At 44.4% G+C, this 17,919-nt stretch overlaps 1 protein-coding gene across 2 annotated transcripts in view; it reads left to right on the top strand.

Moving 5' to 3' along the window:
* The window catches only part of Rab5 (RAS oncogene family member Rab5), a 37,416-nt gene that overhangs the window by 11,709 nt on the left and 7,788 nt on the right, over window positions 1–17,919 (top strand). For both annotated transcript variants that reach the window (XM_037435042.2, XM_037435040.2), the window contains exons 3-4: window positions 1,780–2,054; window positions 8,994–9,087. In XM_037435042.2, coding sequence (XP_037290939.1) covers window positions 1,780–2,054; window positions 8,994–9,087 — 369 coding nt within the window. The remainder of the gene's footprint in view (window positions 1–1,779; window positions 2,055–8,993; window positions 9,088–17,919) is intronic.

Genomic DNA, 17,919 nt, shown 5'->3' with positions numbered 1-17,919 from the left:
GCTACGCAGCTATCGCATGAAGGGTGGACCATTCTGTGGACAGAAGTCGACGATGTGTGCTGTGCTCTGATTTCATCGGTGTCAATACTGTGGCAAATAGCCACGTCCCGTCTCATTTTACGTAACAATATTACGAGCGCCGATGCGCCATTGGTTCAGCAGCAACTGGTCAGCATTTGGTCTGCAGCCAAGCACCATTGACGGAAGTTACTAATTTTCATGTAGTTGCTTCTGATTTTATGCATCATAGTGTAATTTCATTGTTTTATTTTCTTGCACAATTATGCTTTTTTATGCATTCTTATGCATTAGTGGCATTGTTATTCTTATAATTATTTTGTCTAACGCTTCTTCACTATGTTATTTAGTTTGTATTCCAGTGAAAGAATGTTACGATGCTTATATTTTTTTGTTCCTAATTTCTTTGACGGCAAGAGATTGACTTTTATTTCCCATTTTAAGCTACACCTAATAGATATTACACAATAATAAAAAATAAAACAAAAAAGCAGCTCAGCTTATGTTTTCACTTAAATATCAGTAATCTTTTTTTTTATTATTCTAGCAGTGCCTTGTTCTCTTTTGATGACCACACAATTGTTTTGGAAAGCCAGGTAAATTTATTATTCGAGAACACTGCACACGATCTCACGTTGACGTATCCATGAAAAGGGCTTCCTGCTCCCCGTTTTCATGGCGAACTGACCGGAGAGCGGTATATGTTCGAAACTGGTATTGTTAAAACGTATCATCAGCATTGTTGTTGTAAACAAGCAAAGTAACAGCTGCCGAGTCAATGGAAAAAATGCTGCTAGTGATCACCGAAACGGTATTAACGGTGACATGTTGGGCCCCACTGCAGTTGTCTAGTGGCTAACGTGCAAGGCTGCTGACTCGCTGGTCGCGGGATTGAATCCCGGCTGGGGCGACTGCATTTTCGATAGAGGTGAAAATGCTGTAGGCTCTCATGCTCAGATTTGTGTGCACATTAAAGAACCCCGGGTGGTCAAAATTACCAGAGCCCCCTTACTACGGCGTCTCTCAATCATATGGTGGTTTTGGGACGTTAAACCCTACATATCAATCGAATCAATCAGATGCGTTGGGCATTGGCAGCACAGCTCTGCTAAGCTTTTACTTAATATATTGCATGGCCCACGTCAAAGTGATTAAATGTGTTCCTCAATGTAACTTCATTATAACATGACGATAGTTATAGCGCGAGAACAGAATGACTAAGAGATTGTGGTGGTTCTGTTCTAGGCTAAAACTGCCATGTCATACCGACTAGCCCAAACCGCCACACTTATAAGTTTCATTAGAACGTGTCAAATATGCAATAACTGCTTTTCCATGAAGCCTCGATAGGTTCATTACTTTTTTGACAATTAAATTCAATGTGTCAAATGACACAGTGGGCATTTCAGGGGAAATAATAGAAAGTGGAACTTGGCAGGCCACTTATTTGTAGGGCAGCTAGCTGGCCATCAGAGCAATGGTATGATAAGGGTTAGCAAAGTTTGCCGAGAGTGGCACAGGATTAAGCAAGGTGACAAAGTTGAGAAACAGACCTAAAAATAAGTATGCTTGTGCAAAACTGAGTATAATGGAAGCAATCGGGAGAGAGGGGCACTGTCCTGCAGTGGGCATATTCAATGGACATGTTAAATAGGCTGATGATGACGACGAAGCTGCAATCTCTAATACCTCACATATTTGGTGTGGAGACTTGCGTCACCACACCAAACATTGACAGTGGTGACACCTGTGTTCCTGCAGCGGCATTCCTGACGCAAACGGTATGTCTGGATGACACGACGGTGAAGTTTGAGATCTGGGACACAGCAGGCCAGGAACGCTATCACAGCCTGGCGCCCATGTACTACAGAGGTGCGCAGGCAGCCATAGTTGTCTACGACATTACCAACCAGGACACATTTGGCCGAGCCAAGACTTGGGTCAAGGAACTGCAGCGTCAGGCCAGTCCCAGCATTGTCATTGCACTTGCTGGCAACAAGGCTGACTTGGCCTCAAAGCGAGCTGTGGAGCTTGAGGTATTATTTGCCTTCATGTTTTCAGCATTTACCTTAGGTGTGGCATAGCTACATATATTTGACTACACTAGTTGAAATTTAGGGTGACAGAAAGCTAAGGTTGGTGTTATGAATTCATCTTTAAAAAAATACAAAAGGCATGTAAAGGTGCTCTTCGAATATGATGCTAAGAGTAGCGGAGCCTATTCAGCGTTTGCTTTACATGCCAGTGCCATCCCTGCTGCCACTTGGGGCGCTTTTTGATAGGGGAACAGCTGGTGCTGTATAACAGCTGGTGCCCAGTGCCTATAGCCAAATTCCTGGCTGGAGTAGGTGCAAATAGATTGAAATTTTTTTAAAACAAGATGACAATGTGTTTCTTTTAGGCATAATTACGAAATTTGTACAAAATATTTGGGCCAATAGCCTATGTGGCTAGCAGTTGGTCCAACAGAGAAACTATATAAAGGTTAGCAATGCACGTGATTAGTCATGAAATGATTGCTTTTATACATATTGTCAATATGCAAGTTTTGACAACATTTATGTCTATGAAGGAAAGTGTTCCAATTCACAAGACAAAAAAAAAAAAATATTCACAAGCAAGGTTAAAGTTGCACATAGTTATTTCCTGAGAGTGCATGCAAGGTTGCAGCTCTTCGTGTAAACATTGTTTTGGAAAGATTTACATCAAAGTAGCTTGCTTCTTTGATTTTTGCATGCGGGAAGTTGATTATAGTGTTGGGCTGTGGAAAGTTTGCAATACTTTGTGAACTGGCAGATAGCCTTATAATTTTTCAGTGTTGAAAATGAAAGAATACAAAGTTTATCAATAAGAACTCCACTGGGTAGTTAATGAATGGCAGTAATGTTTTTCTTAGAGCATATATTTGTAACTGCGGTACGTGCCTAAAATAAGTTTTGTATGTTAGGTTTCATGTTTCACATACATAACCGGGATGTGCATGAAACAGACAAAAGTGTGTGCAATGAAATAAGGAAAAAGAAAAATAATGCTGAGAACAGTTTAGTGCATAACAGTTAAAAGCCAGTTTTTTACACACAATGTTTATTTGATCGCTCCATTGCAAGTGATAGCCTAAAACAACACCCAAGTATTTAAGTGTGTCGAAATATGTTCTTGCTGCTAAACAATAGCATATGCATAGGATTTTTACTCTTCTTATTCTAATGCCATTTTTCTACTAGATTTGTACTTTGAACCCATATAATGTGGATAGGCTTTTTGGGGGGGGGGGGGGGGGAGGGTTTGTCTTTAGAGTAGGCGGATCTTGCCGGGTGATCTATGCATGCGAGTTTCCAGCAGTCAAGCGGCTGCCATCCTAGTTGTAGCAGCAAACCTTCAACATTTATCAAGTTTGTTTTGAGTTTCCCATCAATCATGAAATTTGTGGCTCATGTGGGACTGAAGGTTATGAAACTGAGTAGCTTGTGCGGGAGATTTAATTAGTATTAGAGCACTTGTGGGGTGGTTCTAAACGTCAGGTTTCTTCACAAACTTTCGGTTGGAGTTTAAATAATTTTCCAGTTTTCATACCCAACTAGACAGACATCTGTCGAATGTTTACATTCACACCTATGACATGTTTTCGATTTATGCTTGCGAAAGTATAGTCTGAGATCTGTGCTTGCTATCTTGTTACAAGGTGTAGGCTGTCATGTAGCTTCATGCACTCAAAAGTAAGGCCTCCCTGGTAGCTTCATAGTGCTCTTGTGTTGGTGTGGATTCGTCTATTGCCTTTTTATGTCATCGGTCCTCCTGTAAGCATGTTACGTGGGCTTAGTTTTTCATCCCTCCAGGAAGAGTCCAACTGATGGAGCCAATAAAATAGCATGCAAATGCATTTTTATGTAAGATTCTATTTTCACTTTCATGGACCTATCTAGATGTCTGATACTGTGGCTGAGTGCACTAATGTATGCTGCGATGATGATGTTTAGGAGGACAAGTGTAGAAGTACTACACCAGTTGCACCATTCTGCACCTAATTGTCCTTCCTCTGCCATTGTGCACCAGGTCAGCATTTTAATACTGTCTGGTTTAGGCTATTGTGCTTTATGCCTGGGCAACACTGGATGTTTGTAAATCATCTAGAAAAGCTCGCCAATTTGTGCAGAGAGTCATGGTAGTCACATTTGTGAATACCACAATGCTGCATGCTGTGCAGATGCTCCATTTCAAAAAACAATTCGTGTGCCCCTTTCCAATGCCTCTCCTGTGATCATCACCTGCGAAGTGCCCATGAGCAACTTTGTCGCCTTACATTGTAACTTTGCATCGTGACATTGCCTGTGGGTAGTTTTATATAGTATGAACTTTGTCGATCGGTCCTCTGCACCACGAAATGGCATCTTGCCCTGCGATGACGCAGTCCTGGCCGTGCAGTCACTGTTCTTCCTCACTGCTCCGCTAGGGTGATCCTAGTACCACTTGTATGTGAGCAACAGGTGGAGGAAGCCTTGTCTGGTTGTTGGTTGTGTGCCGATATAATATCCGACAGTGTTTTGTTTTTGTAGTGGGTGCACTCTCGACAACAAGCTCGACAACTGTGCAGAAAACAGAATTCTCATTTCTTGCTCATAGGCTTTTAAATTTGATTTTGTTTTGTTTCTTCATGGTAGTCATGATACAAACATCGAATTTTGATCATCTGCGGATTGACTATTAGACCTGAGAATGAACACTGGCGTCGCTGCTGTCGTGGCAATGTGACGCCATGGCAAGGACGCACTTGCTCCGCTGCTGCTTTCGTCTTTGTCTGCGCCCTTTGTGGGCCCGCTCTTTAGTGATACGGTGGTGATTACTCCTCGATTTCGCGATGCAAATCTTTCAAGGTATCGGCTGGAAGGTTCCATGACTATAGAGTTAAAGCTGCAGGAAGATTTGATTATGTGGCTTAGGATCGTGCAACTTCTGTCCGAACAGAAAACAATTGTTGTTTTCACTGCGTACTTCAATGAATCTGTGCTATGAAAATATGCTAGTGATTTTGACTTCAATACAACTAGGCATGAAATTTGGGGGTAAAGTATGTATGTTGAAGTATCCCAAATTATATTTGGTATACTTGGAGCAGCTTGAAAGACGCTCCAAAACTAATTTGCATTGCTCCGAAACACTCCTTTTCATGCTCCGAACCTTCTCCAAAACTCCCCTTTTACTGCTCCAAAACACTATTCTTGCTTTCCGAATGGCTCCAAAACACTGAAGTCCACTTCCACCCCCGTATGCAGCAAATATCTCCACAAGCCATGTCCCCCCCCCCCCCCCCCCCCCTTCTGAACAATTATGACAAAAACTTTGAAAACTTTTCAACACAGCCATTTCACGTAGCCGCAGCCAAGCCTGGTTACTGTGTAGGAGGCAGTACAAACTTGAGAATTCCACTCTGATCGCTCTGCACTCATGCTGCATGCTCATTCCCGTGTTGTGAGACATTCATCGAATCGATGGCCATTGGAGCAATGATGTCACAGGTAAGGGGGGATTAATTTATTGAACACATCAAATTCTATGAGAAAGGTGACAGTGCAGCCTTTCATGAGCGTTTCAGAATATGTGTCCATGTGTGTCCAGTTCTCCAGATTGTACGGCCGCAGCCATAAATATCTCCATAAACACACTGAAATGAAAATAATAAATGACCGAGGTTAATTCTACAAATTTTCAGGCCTCAAGGAAACAGAGCAGCTTGCAGCAAGACGTTCCTTCCTGTCTACTGTAAAGGAAGGGAGGCCATTGCTTTTGTGTGGTGCCTTGGTTGTGTAAAGTTGGGCTTGTTATCTTTACCTGCACGGACTCTCAATAACAACAGACTGCAGTGCATTCAGTGGTAGCTTTGTTGTCTAACGGTGTTATGCAGTGAAGCATGGTTAGTGTTGAAAAAGGCTGTTGTGTGGCTCATAGCAGATTTCGTTCCGCTGACACGTGTAATTACTAAATATGTACAGATATTTGAGCACTTAAAATATTTGAATGATTATTACAGAATTTAATTTCACTTCCACACGAATTTAAATTAGTCAAAATTTCGAACAATTGGAAATGAACGAAAAGGGCTACTTTATCCCCCTCGAAAGATTGTTTCACTGGAATGCTTTGCCATGAAAACATTTATGCGTGAAAAATCTGCACCGTTGCGAAGCACTACCTAAAATATAAATGAACAAGTTACCTAAAATATAAATGAACAAGTTACCCTCACAACAAAAATTATATTTATGTTCAAAAGCTTGTTTAGGGGCTTATATGAACTAATTATAGGAAATTTCAAAGCCTAACATTTTTGACCACTTGTCACTCTCATCATACTTAAGGTAGGTCAACACCCTCGAGAAAAAAATTTGTTTTACACCAAAAGTTACAATTATGGTTCTGGCTTGTAGGGCTTTGGAAAATTTTAAGATTAAGAAGATGAAATAGCTAAAAATGTAAAAAAATTCAATTTGTGAAATCAAGAAGTGCCAAATTATGCATGTTGTGCCAACAGTGATAACTTGAAAACATTTTGTGTGACTCAAACGTGACTTAGCAGCGGTGTACTGAGGACAACACTGTGTGCATCTAACCTTCATGACCATGATATCTTGAAGCCTAGGCACGTTATCATAAGAAGCGTGAAAAAGTTTATATTTGGCAAGTTTGCTTTGCACGCAGTTGGCCGTATGACAAAAAGTTACAGCTCGTTATCAATAATTTTGCTTGAATGCACAGCTCCGCCTATAAAGAAACAGCACACAAAATTTTATGTAGAAATATGGGTTAGAGGCAAAGCTATTATTGTTTGCGTATCACTAGTATGTAAAATATGTTTTGAGAAAAATGGCTTTAAAGATTTGAATCGAATGTCCGTGTAACAAATAATCAATACACCTGAAATTCACCAGGCTTATAGCTTGGAACCTCTCTTAAATTGGTACAAGGTTTTTTTCAGTGAGACAAAGTATTTTTTTCCTACCTCGTTATGTGTGTATAGGTGACTCTCAACACCTTTAGTGGGTCCACACTGTTTTCTAAATACCGTATTTACTCGCGTAATGAACCCACTTTTTTTTTTTTTGAAAAATCTGAGCAAAGTTGTGGGGGGGTGCGTTTACGCGGGGTAAATTTTATGAAAACTTTTTTGGGAGAAGGAAAAATGTGGTAATGCAAAAAAGAAAGTTAGGTCGCTTAGCCGTTCGCAATTTACATACGCATGCACTCTTTGGAAATGGCTTCTTTGTTGCACTTTACTCATCTTCGGTGGTTGCGCTATCTTCTTCTAGCTGTCCCTGGGCCGCCCGCGCACGCCATAAGAACCTTTGCAACTATCTTGTCTCGCCATCGATTGTTTAACGGCAACAGTGGTATGTGCTTGTGATCTGGAGGGACGCCCAAAAGCGGAACAGAGGAAGGTAGAATGCAGGGACAGTTGGAGTGAAGAAAAAGCAGTAGGCTAAAAAAATTGGCCCCGTATCTGAATGTAATCTGCAAATGTCGCCGAAAGACGATATTCTTGCGTATGGAGAGAGTGAACAAAACGTTTATTTGATGTTCTGCGCAAGAAAATCGGTAAATGGTATTCTGGAGGCGCTGCGTTAGAGTGCCTCGAGTGGGCAGCGGAGGCTTACGAGCGCATCAAGTCATGTCACGCGTGAGCCATGAGAGCCATCTGGCAGTTTCTTTTGGAAAACAAAGCGCGTGGCCGTGTGCGCTTGTCTCGGAGGTGATAAGGTGTAAAACGCAAGGTGACTGGTAGGTGCCACCGCCATCTCGTCTTAGCAAAGCGTTGGAAACACTTCCCGTTCCGTGCAAGCGTTGCATGGTAAGCGCAACGTGATAAGCGCTACAGTCCTTAAAATTACTTATGTATGTGGTTTCTAGTAATAGATGCATATGCAGAATATATGTGTGTTGTTATGGTGCCCCAGACATGCGCAATAATTGCTTTTTAATTGACAATTGCACAAGCATGAACGCTCATCCTTGAGCAGCATTCGTGGTCGCTGCAGATGGGGTCGGCAGTTTAGAGTACCTGATGCCAGAGTGGACAAACTGACAAATGTACAGACAGACAGACCAAAATTTTTGTGTGGAAAGTCCCCAAAATCTTATTTAAAAAGAAAAAGGGCGGGGGGGGGGGGGGGGTTCCTAAGAAGTGACCTTGGTCAGAGCAGGCAGTTTGGTGACCTTCCCTCACTGTGCTTATCAGCCGAGATGTCTCTACACTGGCAAAACTCTTGAACCCCCCTTTGGCGCACAGATAAGATGGGGGAGGAGCCGCCTACAAAAAGAAAGAAAAGCAATAAGCACACTGCAACCAACCTGCTTGGTTGCCAAGGGGAGGGAGCCTGGTTGAGGGGGGCTGGCAAAGTAATAAAAAAACCGAAGAGAGCCACTGGATGAAGAGGTGCCAGGTGGCGGTTAGTGGGACTGCAGTGGATGAATGTAGGGGATGCGTTTACTACAAATAGAAAGAAAAGCATTAGGGCAGGCACTGCAGGGATGGCATGGCACACTGGGATGGGCGAAGGGGAGAGGGAGCGAGCCGAGGTGGTTGAGGGGGTTGGCAAAGTAATCAAAAACTGAAGAGATCCAAGGGGTGAGGAGGTGCCAGATGTCGGTTAGTGGGACTGCAGTGGATTAATGTAGGGGTTGCGTTTATTATGCGTGGGGGGGGGGAGTAAAAATTTTGGTGACTGAAGTTGGGGGTGCGTTTATTATGCGTGTTCATTACGCGAGTTTAAATATTTAAAGGTTTAAATATTTAAAGAGGTTAATCTTTGCCTTGCAAGTATGGTCTTGAATATATGCTCCTTATTCGTAGCTCTCAGAAAGCAATGTTCATGGAGAGTAAAGTTACTATATAGTGTAGCATTTATATATATGCGAGTGATGTACTTGTTTTATTTGTAGTTTTGCACCTTGTAACTTTTCTTTTTCTTTTCGCATCTTTGTAGGAGGCACAAGCTTACTCTGAAGAGAATGGGCTTCTTTTTATGGAGACGTCAGCCAAGACCGCAATGAATGTCAATGACATCTTCTTGGCTATTGGTGTGTATGATCATCTTTAACTAATTCTCCTAATGATCTCCAAACGTTAGGGCCATCACATCCTTTTCTCATTAGTTTTTCAAAATGGTTAGTTGCAAAAAAGGTACAGTGGATCATGCAAACCTCAGTCGCAGGAAATCATTACTTATGTCTTTCAGAAAATAATCTGGGGGTTCCTAACGTACTCAAGCTTTTTATCGTAAATATAGCATTTTGTTCATGACTTCTGTTGGTATTTTCTCTTCGTTGAAACACTGTGAGCATATTTGTATGCCTTCCAAGTCTGTAGGAGTCTCCAGGAAATCGAAATTTGTGTGCGTGATAGGTCCTCAACCTGCTGCAGGTTTTTCGCAAACCCATCAATAGTGTAGATGAATTTAGGAGGTGTTTATGTAAATGCACAGTAGAATCTGATACAAGGACGATTAGCTTTCGTAAAATTCCCACCAGTCTAATTTCGCAGTGTCCAACAGGCCAAAATTCAGTTGTTTTGAATACTTTTCAACGTCGTAGCAGGTGATAGAAACCTCATTACTAAACCATTGCACGATGGCGGAGAACTGTGTGCTGGAAGCTTCGGAAGTACCTGCACAGCCAGCGCACACACTGTTTGCCACAACCGCTGTGGACGAAACCAGTCGCTCTTGACATGACCATGTATGACGACAACAAAACTGACAGAACTCTAAAAGTGCATGTGTGTCCAACGCCCACCCACTCTAAAGGCGGAACTTATACAGTGTTTTGTCGGCATTTTCCCGTTGTTTCGTACACCGGCGTTATTAGGCGTCGACTTCTGGACGAGTCGGATATCTGGAGCGACGGCCTCAATGCCAGAAGCGAGTCGATGGATAGAGAACCGATCTGCGCACGGCTGCCAGCAACTTCCGCTACGTAACAGCATCATCGCTGCTGTCAAATGGCTGCCGCCCGCCTCGGATGTATTAAGTCGTCGCCTAGCTCTGTGCAACCCGAAAATTCTCAACCGTTTCTTGTATGTGACTTAGCATGTTCCTCACAAGCTTCGACAGGGAGCGTTCAGAAATTCTTTGAACCGTTTTCGAGGCTATACACAAGTCCATTGGTAGAGTTAGCAGGCCTGAGTGTATTGGCTGAATACGTGGCCTTGAAGATGTACAACAACCTCCAAGCTCGGGGGCCGTAAACAGTGGAACTGCGCTGTTGCGTTCCTCACTGCTGTGTTTTTTCTGCTGTTACGTTGTCTTTCATCGGTCCTGGCATAGCTCTCATAGAATCCCATGTCTCGCGAACCCGGCTGTTACATCGCAACTGTGAGAACGTTCTTGCATGATGCGTCGCAGCCTAATCCGCCGAACCTGTTCAAGCACTGCCATTTTGATTTGGAATTTGACAGTCTTGGCCTGGTTTGGCTGAAAAACAGACTGCAAGAAGCTGTGGGCGAGTTGGAGCAGCCGCTCCGAGATGATCATTTGTGAAGAGTGCTATCGCCATAATCACTGTGCTTACAACGGGAGTTTCACTACGGAGTGCGAGAAGTGCGTGACAGTCCCATCGCCGCACATTGTGACTCGTCTTCAGTCGCGGTTGTGTGCGCCAAGTGTTGAACTTGTCAATTCAATCTTTGTCAAGCCTTAATGGCATCGTGTAAGCGGAAGGCACTTTCCCTTGAGGAAAACCTCAACATACATAAGTATACAAACGTGCACTCAACCTTCCGATTGCCACCCCCAACAGCCGATTCGCAGCACTGGGGGTACATAATTTTTTTGCAGTGCTGCGGGAAGCTCATCGTGTTAGCCATATTAATCGTCTGTCGTAGACGCCCTCAGGGTGACGTCTACTACTCAGGCTCGACCTCAATGCTGATAACATGTGGACTGGAGAAAGCGGACGAGCGACCAAGACACTCTGACGCCCATACCGGAACTTTGGCAGCAAAAACTATGGGTGGAACCACTACCCCACAACATGAACCCCAAGCTACATCCCGGCCGTAGACTAGCAAGTTCCGTGGCCCTTCAGGCGCGACACTACGGTCGCCCTGGCGTTTTCTACGTAGACGTCTCGAGGCCCCTCCCCCTCGGGTCACTTCACGGCCACCGTGATCACAGAGGGGAAACTCGTCGATGGCCTCTCCTTTAGAGCCAACACTGTGATGCAAGCTGAGAAGGTTGCCGTCGCTTTTGCAGCTTTGCATCCCACCTCACGCACCATCCTGACAAACTCTCCCTCAGCTTGTTCCCAATACCTTCAGGGTTTCATCGCCCCGCTGGCAGCTCACCTACTTTTGGCAGCCTCTTGGCGCTTCAGCCTTTACCCCTTTCGTTTTAGTGTGGACCCCAGGCTACTGCGGCCTGCTCGGCAACGAGGCGGCGAACGCCTCTGCCCGCGCTTCTCTCATCTGGGCCGATGCCTCTCCATGTCCAGAGTTGGAATCTGGCAATACGAATCTGACGTCCTTTTATGAAATTCTTGCCTATTACCGGGCTTCACGCCGCCTCTACCCGGACCCCGCACGTGGTCTGGAAAAAGCGGACGAGCGAATACTACGCTGCCTCCAGATGAACACCTATCTCAGTCTGGCTGTCGCCAGGCATTTTTTTTGACGGAAATATGTGGCGCTTGCTCGACCTGCCAGGTCCTGGCCGACACCTACCACGTCGTCGCTTCGTGCCCCACCAACTCCCTTCCTTTTTCACACCCTTTCCCCATCCCAACTAGAGAGGCTTGGGAGGGGAGTACCTGCTCGGCTGCTCGACCTTGGATGCTCAACGCTCCTTGGTGAGGCGCGCTCGAGCAGCGGCCAACTTCATTGGCATCCCGGAATAGGGTCTTGTTACCCAAGCATGCAATATGTTACAACTCTGGTACATTTCCTGTAAAAAATTTTTCTACCACCACCACTTTAAAGCAATCGACAAGCAGTCGGAATAAAAAAGTCGACATTGCTGGGGTGGAAGTGCTGCACCATTCTACGCCAATCTGACCTGCTGCACCAAGCTGCGCCTAAATGCCAGTTTGCGTGTGCAACGCCAAATTTAGTTGAGTTTTATCATCGACCGAGCAACACGCGTAGGCTACTCAAAAGACACAACGGCGTCCATATCACATCAGTTCGATCACATTTATTTCGGTTGATGCATACATCTTGTTGAGGTGGCGTTTGTGTGCATGCCTCATTATGCGACTCTATATATTGCTACGGTATAAGCTGGGCTGTGGTATGTGCCAGTGATGAAGAAAAGGAGGAGGTTGTCTGGTGTGGCCCGAGGACTTCATCTTTACTTCGGATTGACCATTCTCATTCTCACTCTGTAAATAAACCCAGTAATCTTTTATTCAACCGTATAAGTTTCGTGGTGGAGGCGCTGGGTAATCAACCAAGCAACACGATTCTTCCCGATCTACGACGAAGCCGCCGCCTTGCTGGACTGCCTCCGTTACCACTGGCAGCTGAGATATCTCATGGCGAAGAAGTAAACCGGAACCCCTCAGCTGCAGACTTCCACCAATCCCAGTAGCACAGCTAGTGCCAGGTTCGCGCGCTGCTGGTCCCTGGTTGCGTCAGGATCTGGTAGTGCCTCACACATTCAGTGGCAAATCTGGCGAGGATGTGGATGCCTGGCTTACACACTACGAACGGGTGAGCAAATACTACCAGTGGGACGCGGCGACCCAGCTGACCTATGTAGTATTTTTGACAGAGTGCTCGTGTGATATGAGAACCACGAAGATGCCCCCACGTCATGGGGTTGCTTCATTTCCAAAATAAGGGCATGCTTCAGAGACTCCGTAGCTAAAGGAAGCAAGCGGAACAAATGTTACTGCAGAGCTCAGATCCCAGGAGAGAGGTGCACGACCTGTATTGAGTAAATCCTGAAGCTCTGTAAGATCGCCAACCCTTCTATGTCAGAGGACAAAGTTGGCCACCTGTTGAAGGGCATTGCCGAGGACGTATATCAGTTCCTCATCAACAAAGAGCCTTGGCATGGTAACCGACGGCATAAGCGACTGTCGCACATTCGAGACCTTGAAGATGCACATTCGAGACCTTGAAGAACTCCCATGTTCGGTCGCTTACCGAATGTAACTACAGTGGCTAGTGTTGACGAATACACGCCGCGTGATCTCGCATCGACAATACGCGAGATCGTTCGAGAAGAGCTTGATGGACACGCTCGCCCGACGCCATACCAAGCTACACCCGCGCCGCCTCCCTCTCGCCATCCTGTGTCAATTGCCGCAGCAGGCGTCGATGACTAACACTATAGGCCACCCTCACCTCACCACCGAGGCCACAGCGCAATAACTACCCGCTGCCAAGGTACAAAGACCGTTTCAGTTACTCCCGCCAGCGAACACCTATCATGACCCGAGCGAAGATGCATCTGTGCCACCATCACGTCAGCGCAATGCCTTCCAGGAGTAGTACAATGAATACCGCAAAGCCCCTGTGTGCTACCGTTGCGGTATCGCCGGGCATATAGCTCGGTTTTGTTGTCGACAGAGAAAGCCGACATCCCGATATGATTTCCAATCGGCGTTTCCTCCAGCGGGCACTGGTAACAACAACGGTCATTGGCCCGCCTATTCCAGGACTAGCTCACGGCGAGAGAATCGCCGTCGCAGTTCTCCCGTTTCCGACCGTATTTTGACGCCTCCCTCTGGCCGACTGCATCGCTCGCCTTCACCCAGACGACGGCTGTCATCACTGCCGCCGCCAGGAAACCAGCCAGCACGACTGATGAAGGTGAGGTCGCACAACAGAATTTGCCTCGGATGCCTCCGCCAGTTATAATGAACAAGAATAAGATACGTGTGCTAATAGATGGCTTTTGTACAAGTGCTTTGGTGGACACTGGTGCCACAATATCAATTATGAGTTTATTTTCAAAAATCGCATTGGCCACACAGTTATGTTTTCTTGGGGTAAATCAACCAGATTTCGTGGCGTTGGTGAGGAAGTACTTCATCCTGTGGGAGTTTGTGCCGTCAACATCTTATTGGCGGGAAAGGAAACAGAATTTCTTGTGTTGGAACGTTGTACCCATGATGTTATTCTCGGTGTTGACTTTCTCCAAAGGTGTGCCGCTTTAGTTGACTTTGGAACTGGTGAACTTTCTGTCAGCGGTGACATTGTTTCTTCCCTCGTCGATGAACCGTAGCAGGCCGCGAAGGATGCTTTATTTCCGATGAACTGACAGTGCCACCATGGTCAGTGAGGTCAGTTGTGGTATTCGCCCCAGTATCTGCCACATATTTTGACGCCGTTGTTGAACCTGCCATCGTTTATTTATTTATTACATACTGCAGACCCTTAGGTCCAAGCAGGTGGGCAGTTACAAGGGGACATAGTCGAACAATAAGTGGCATAAAGATTGTTTGGGGTGACTGTTTCATACACTCATAGTGAACACAAGAAGTGACATAGCAAATTATTTCATAACGCATGTACCGGACAAAAGAGAAAAAACACCACAAATTCATACTTCATATGTTGTGCGATCAAAGTAAAAATAAATACATAACAAATACAAAACAATAAACACAATTATTTTCACCGTTCAAGCCAAGAAAGTAATGAATACATAAGTATACAATAAGTACAGCACATACAAGATCAAAAAGAAAACGAAAAGAAAAGAAAAACGCTGTAATAAAAGATCGGAAAGCTGAATTTTCAGGACAATGCTATTTAGAGTGAAGGAGAAATAGATTCTCTGAGGATGCCCGAGTTCTGTTCCAATCTGAGGCCATGCGTGGAAAATATGAGAACTTATAAGCGTCTGTCCTGCAGAAGTAGGGTGTTAGAGATTTGGCGCGATGATGCCTTGTGGGTCTGGTTGATAACGATTTCAGGTACGGCGATGGGTCAATCGCAAGTTTGGGGTTCAGAAGAAGGTCAATTCTTATCTGTTTTCGACGTGTGCTAAGAAGGGAAATGCCATTGGCTTTCATTATTTCAAAAGGAGAGTCGACTCGTGAGAACTTGTTAAAAATGAACCGGACGGCTTTCCTTTGTATTTTTTTAGGCACTTGATGTTAGTTTGAGTGTATGGGTCCCATACTGCACTTGCGTATTCTAATTTAGGTCTTATTAAAGAATAATAGGCCAGTAATTTAACATTGCTTGGGGCATTATGAAGCTTATGTTTTACAAAGCAAAGTTTCTGAATGCAGAGGAGGAAATATTTATGTTTATTTCACGATAAGGTAGTTGTTATTGTAACACCTAAGTATTTATAGCTATCGACTTGCCTAAGTGGCGAAGAACCAAGCTGGTAAGTAAAAGACAGGGGTGCTTCTTTACGTGTTATAGGGAGAAGTACGGTTTTATCGGCGTTCAAAACCATGACCCATTTTTCGCACCACTGCAATACGTTATTTAAATTGCTATTTAACTCAACCAGATCATCAAGATGAAAAATTTCTTTGAAAAATATGCAGTCGTCTGCAAATAATCGAATTTCAACACCAGGGCTTACTACGCTAACAATATCATTAATATAAACCAAGAAAAGCAGGGGGCCTAGGACACTTCTTGTGGCACCCCTGTAGTGACTGCCAAACTTTCAGAACGTTCACCTCCAATGTCAATATATTGCTTCCTGTTAGTCAGGTAAGCAGAAAGCCATCTGATGAAGTGTTCAGGGATGCCAACAATTCTAAGCTTTATGATTAGTTTATTGTGCAGAACTTTGTCAAAAGCTTTACTAAAATCAAGAAATATTACATCTACTTGGCCATTAGAATCAAGAGATGAAGCGAATGAGTGAACTACTGTTATTAGTTGGGTTATCGTTGAATACCCTTTTCGAAAGCCATGCTGATCTTCTGTTAGTGCAGCATTATTTTCTAAAAATTCACGAACACAGTTGGCTATAATATGTTCCATAAGTTTGCAGCATTGGGATGTCAGTGAAATAGGACGATAATTTTGTGTCCTGTCACCTTTCTTGAACACGGGAACAACCCGGGCTATCTTCCAGTCAATAGGCAGTTGTGCAGCGATGACAGACATGAAACAAGATTACAAGAAAGTTTGCAAGAAGCTCGGCATATCGTTTGAGAAATATGTTAGGGATCTCATCGGGACCCAGAAGAACTCTTAGTTTTCAAGTTAAGAAGCATATTAAATACCACAGCATACTATACAAAACTCATATCTAATTGTTTGGAGAATGTGCCGTCACACGCGCATACAGTTGCGCTAGAAAATACATCTTCAAAATATTTGTTGAAGTGTTGAGCAATCTCACACTTATCTGTCACCGGCTTCCCGTCAACTGACATTTGAGTAACTGGTTTCTTGCTATCTTTTATGTAGTGCCAAAACTTATCAGGCTCATTTGTTATGAAGTTAGGAAGCGATATTTCGAAATAATCTTTTGCTGCACGAAGTGCACGAGTGCAGCAAAAGTGCATGAATGCGCTAAGAAAGGCATACTCGTTCGTCGTTGTTTGGTATTGGTTGATGAAGGAGCAACCTTTCTGTGGGAACTGAACTGTTCAACAATGCCAGTTGTGCTCCCTCAAGGAATGAAGCTCGGCGTCTTCAATGTTTCTACTGAAGATTCTATTGCGGTCATTAACAACGCTGAAAGTGGAGAAAGTACAGTCTCAGGCGAGCGCAGTTGCTCTTACGAGTCGCAGGTTGTAAGCATGATTAGCGCCACTTTGCGGTCACACGAGCAGCAGACGTTACGCCACCTGAAGAGAAGCCAGTACATTTACCATGTTCTCGCGCTCAGCATAGGATTGACACCAGTACTGCCCATCTGATCTGGCAGAAACCTTGCTGAGTGTCGTCATCAGAACGCAAAGTTATTGCCGACCAGATTCAGGAAATGCTAAAAAAAGGGTATCGTTGAAGAATCGTGTATTCTGTGGGCAGCACCGGTCATCTTGGCTAAAAAGATAGATCGTTCCTGGTGGTTTTGCGTTGATTACGGAAGACTCAATGCCCTTACCAAAAAGGATGTATATCCACTGCTTCGGATTGACGACGTAATTGACTTTCTACTCTCGGCTTCGTACTTTTCTTCAGTAGACCTTCAATCAAGATATTGGCAGGTACCTATGCACCCATCAGACTAGGACAAGACCGCTCTTGTGACGCCTGATGGACTCTACCAATTTAGTGTGATGCCGTTGGGACTTTGCAACGCTTCCGCCACTTTTGAAAGATTTATGGACTTGTGCCGGGCTGAAGAAGCCCGCCAAATTGCTCGCCTGCGCACACTGGCTGCACAAGATTGCTCCAAGAAGTGGTACCATCAACACCATGATGCCATTTCATTCGACAAAGGTAAATTTGTGTGGTTGTGGATCTCCTAACAAAAATGTGGTTTATGCCAGAAGTTTTTACCGCAGTATACAGGCCCCTTCGTCATTGTAGATCGCTTGAGCGACTTGACGTACATCATGGCACGCTTGACGACACCTTTTCCTCGATCAAGTGAAATGCAGTTGGTGCACGTGGCTCACCTCAAGTTTTATCCTTCCAATGACTTGAACTCGCCTAGCGAGCTTTGTCTGTGAACCGGGGATTGCTAAGGTATAGGGCGGGCTGTGGTATGTGCCGGTGATGAAGAGGACGAGGTTGTCTGGTGTAGCCTGAGGACTCCGTTGTTACTTTGGGTTGCCCATTCTCATCCTCACTCTGTAGATAAACCCAGTCATCTATATTCAACCGTAACAATATGTTATAACAGCAAAGCTTTTAGCCAAACCTTATAAGTTGATAAAAAAAATAAGAATCAGTTTCACCGGTGAAGGGATGACTGCCATAGCAAGAATTCGTAAAGTTGTAATAGTAATGGCACGCGCGTTTTTTTCTTTCCACTTTTT

This window comes from Rhipicephalus microplus, chromosome 1, assembly GCF_043290135.1.
Source record: "Rhipicephalus microplus isolate Deutch F79 chromosome 1, USDA_Rmic, whole genome shotgun sequence".
NCBI classification, from domain to species: domain Eukaryota; kingdom Metazoa; phylum Arthropoda; class Arachnida; order Ixodida; family Ixodidae; genus Rhipicephalus; species Rhipicephalus microplus.
Note: the sequence above shows the minus strand (reverse complement) of the source record. Positions and strands in the feature narration are given on the sequence as shown.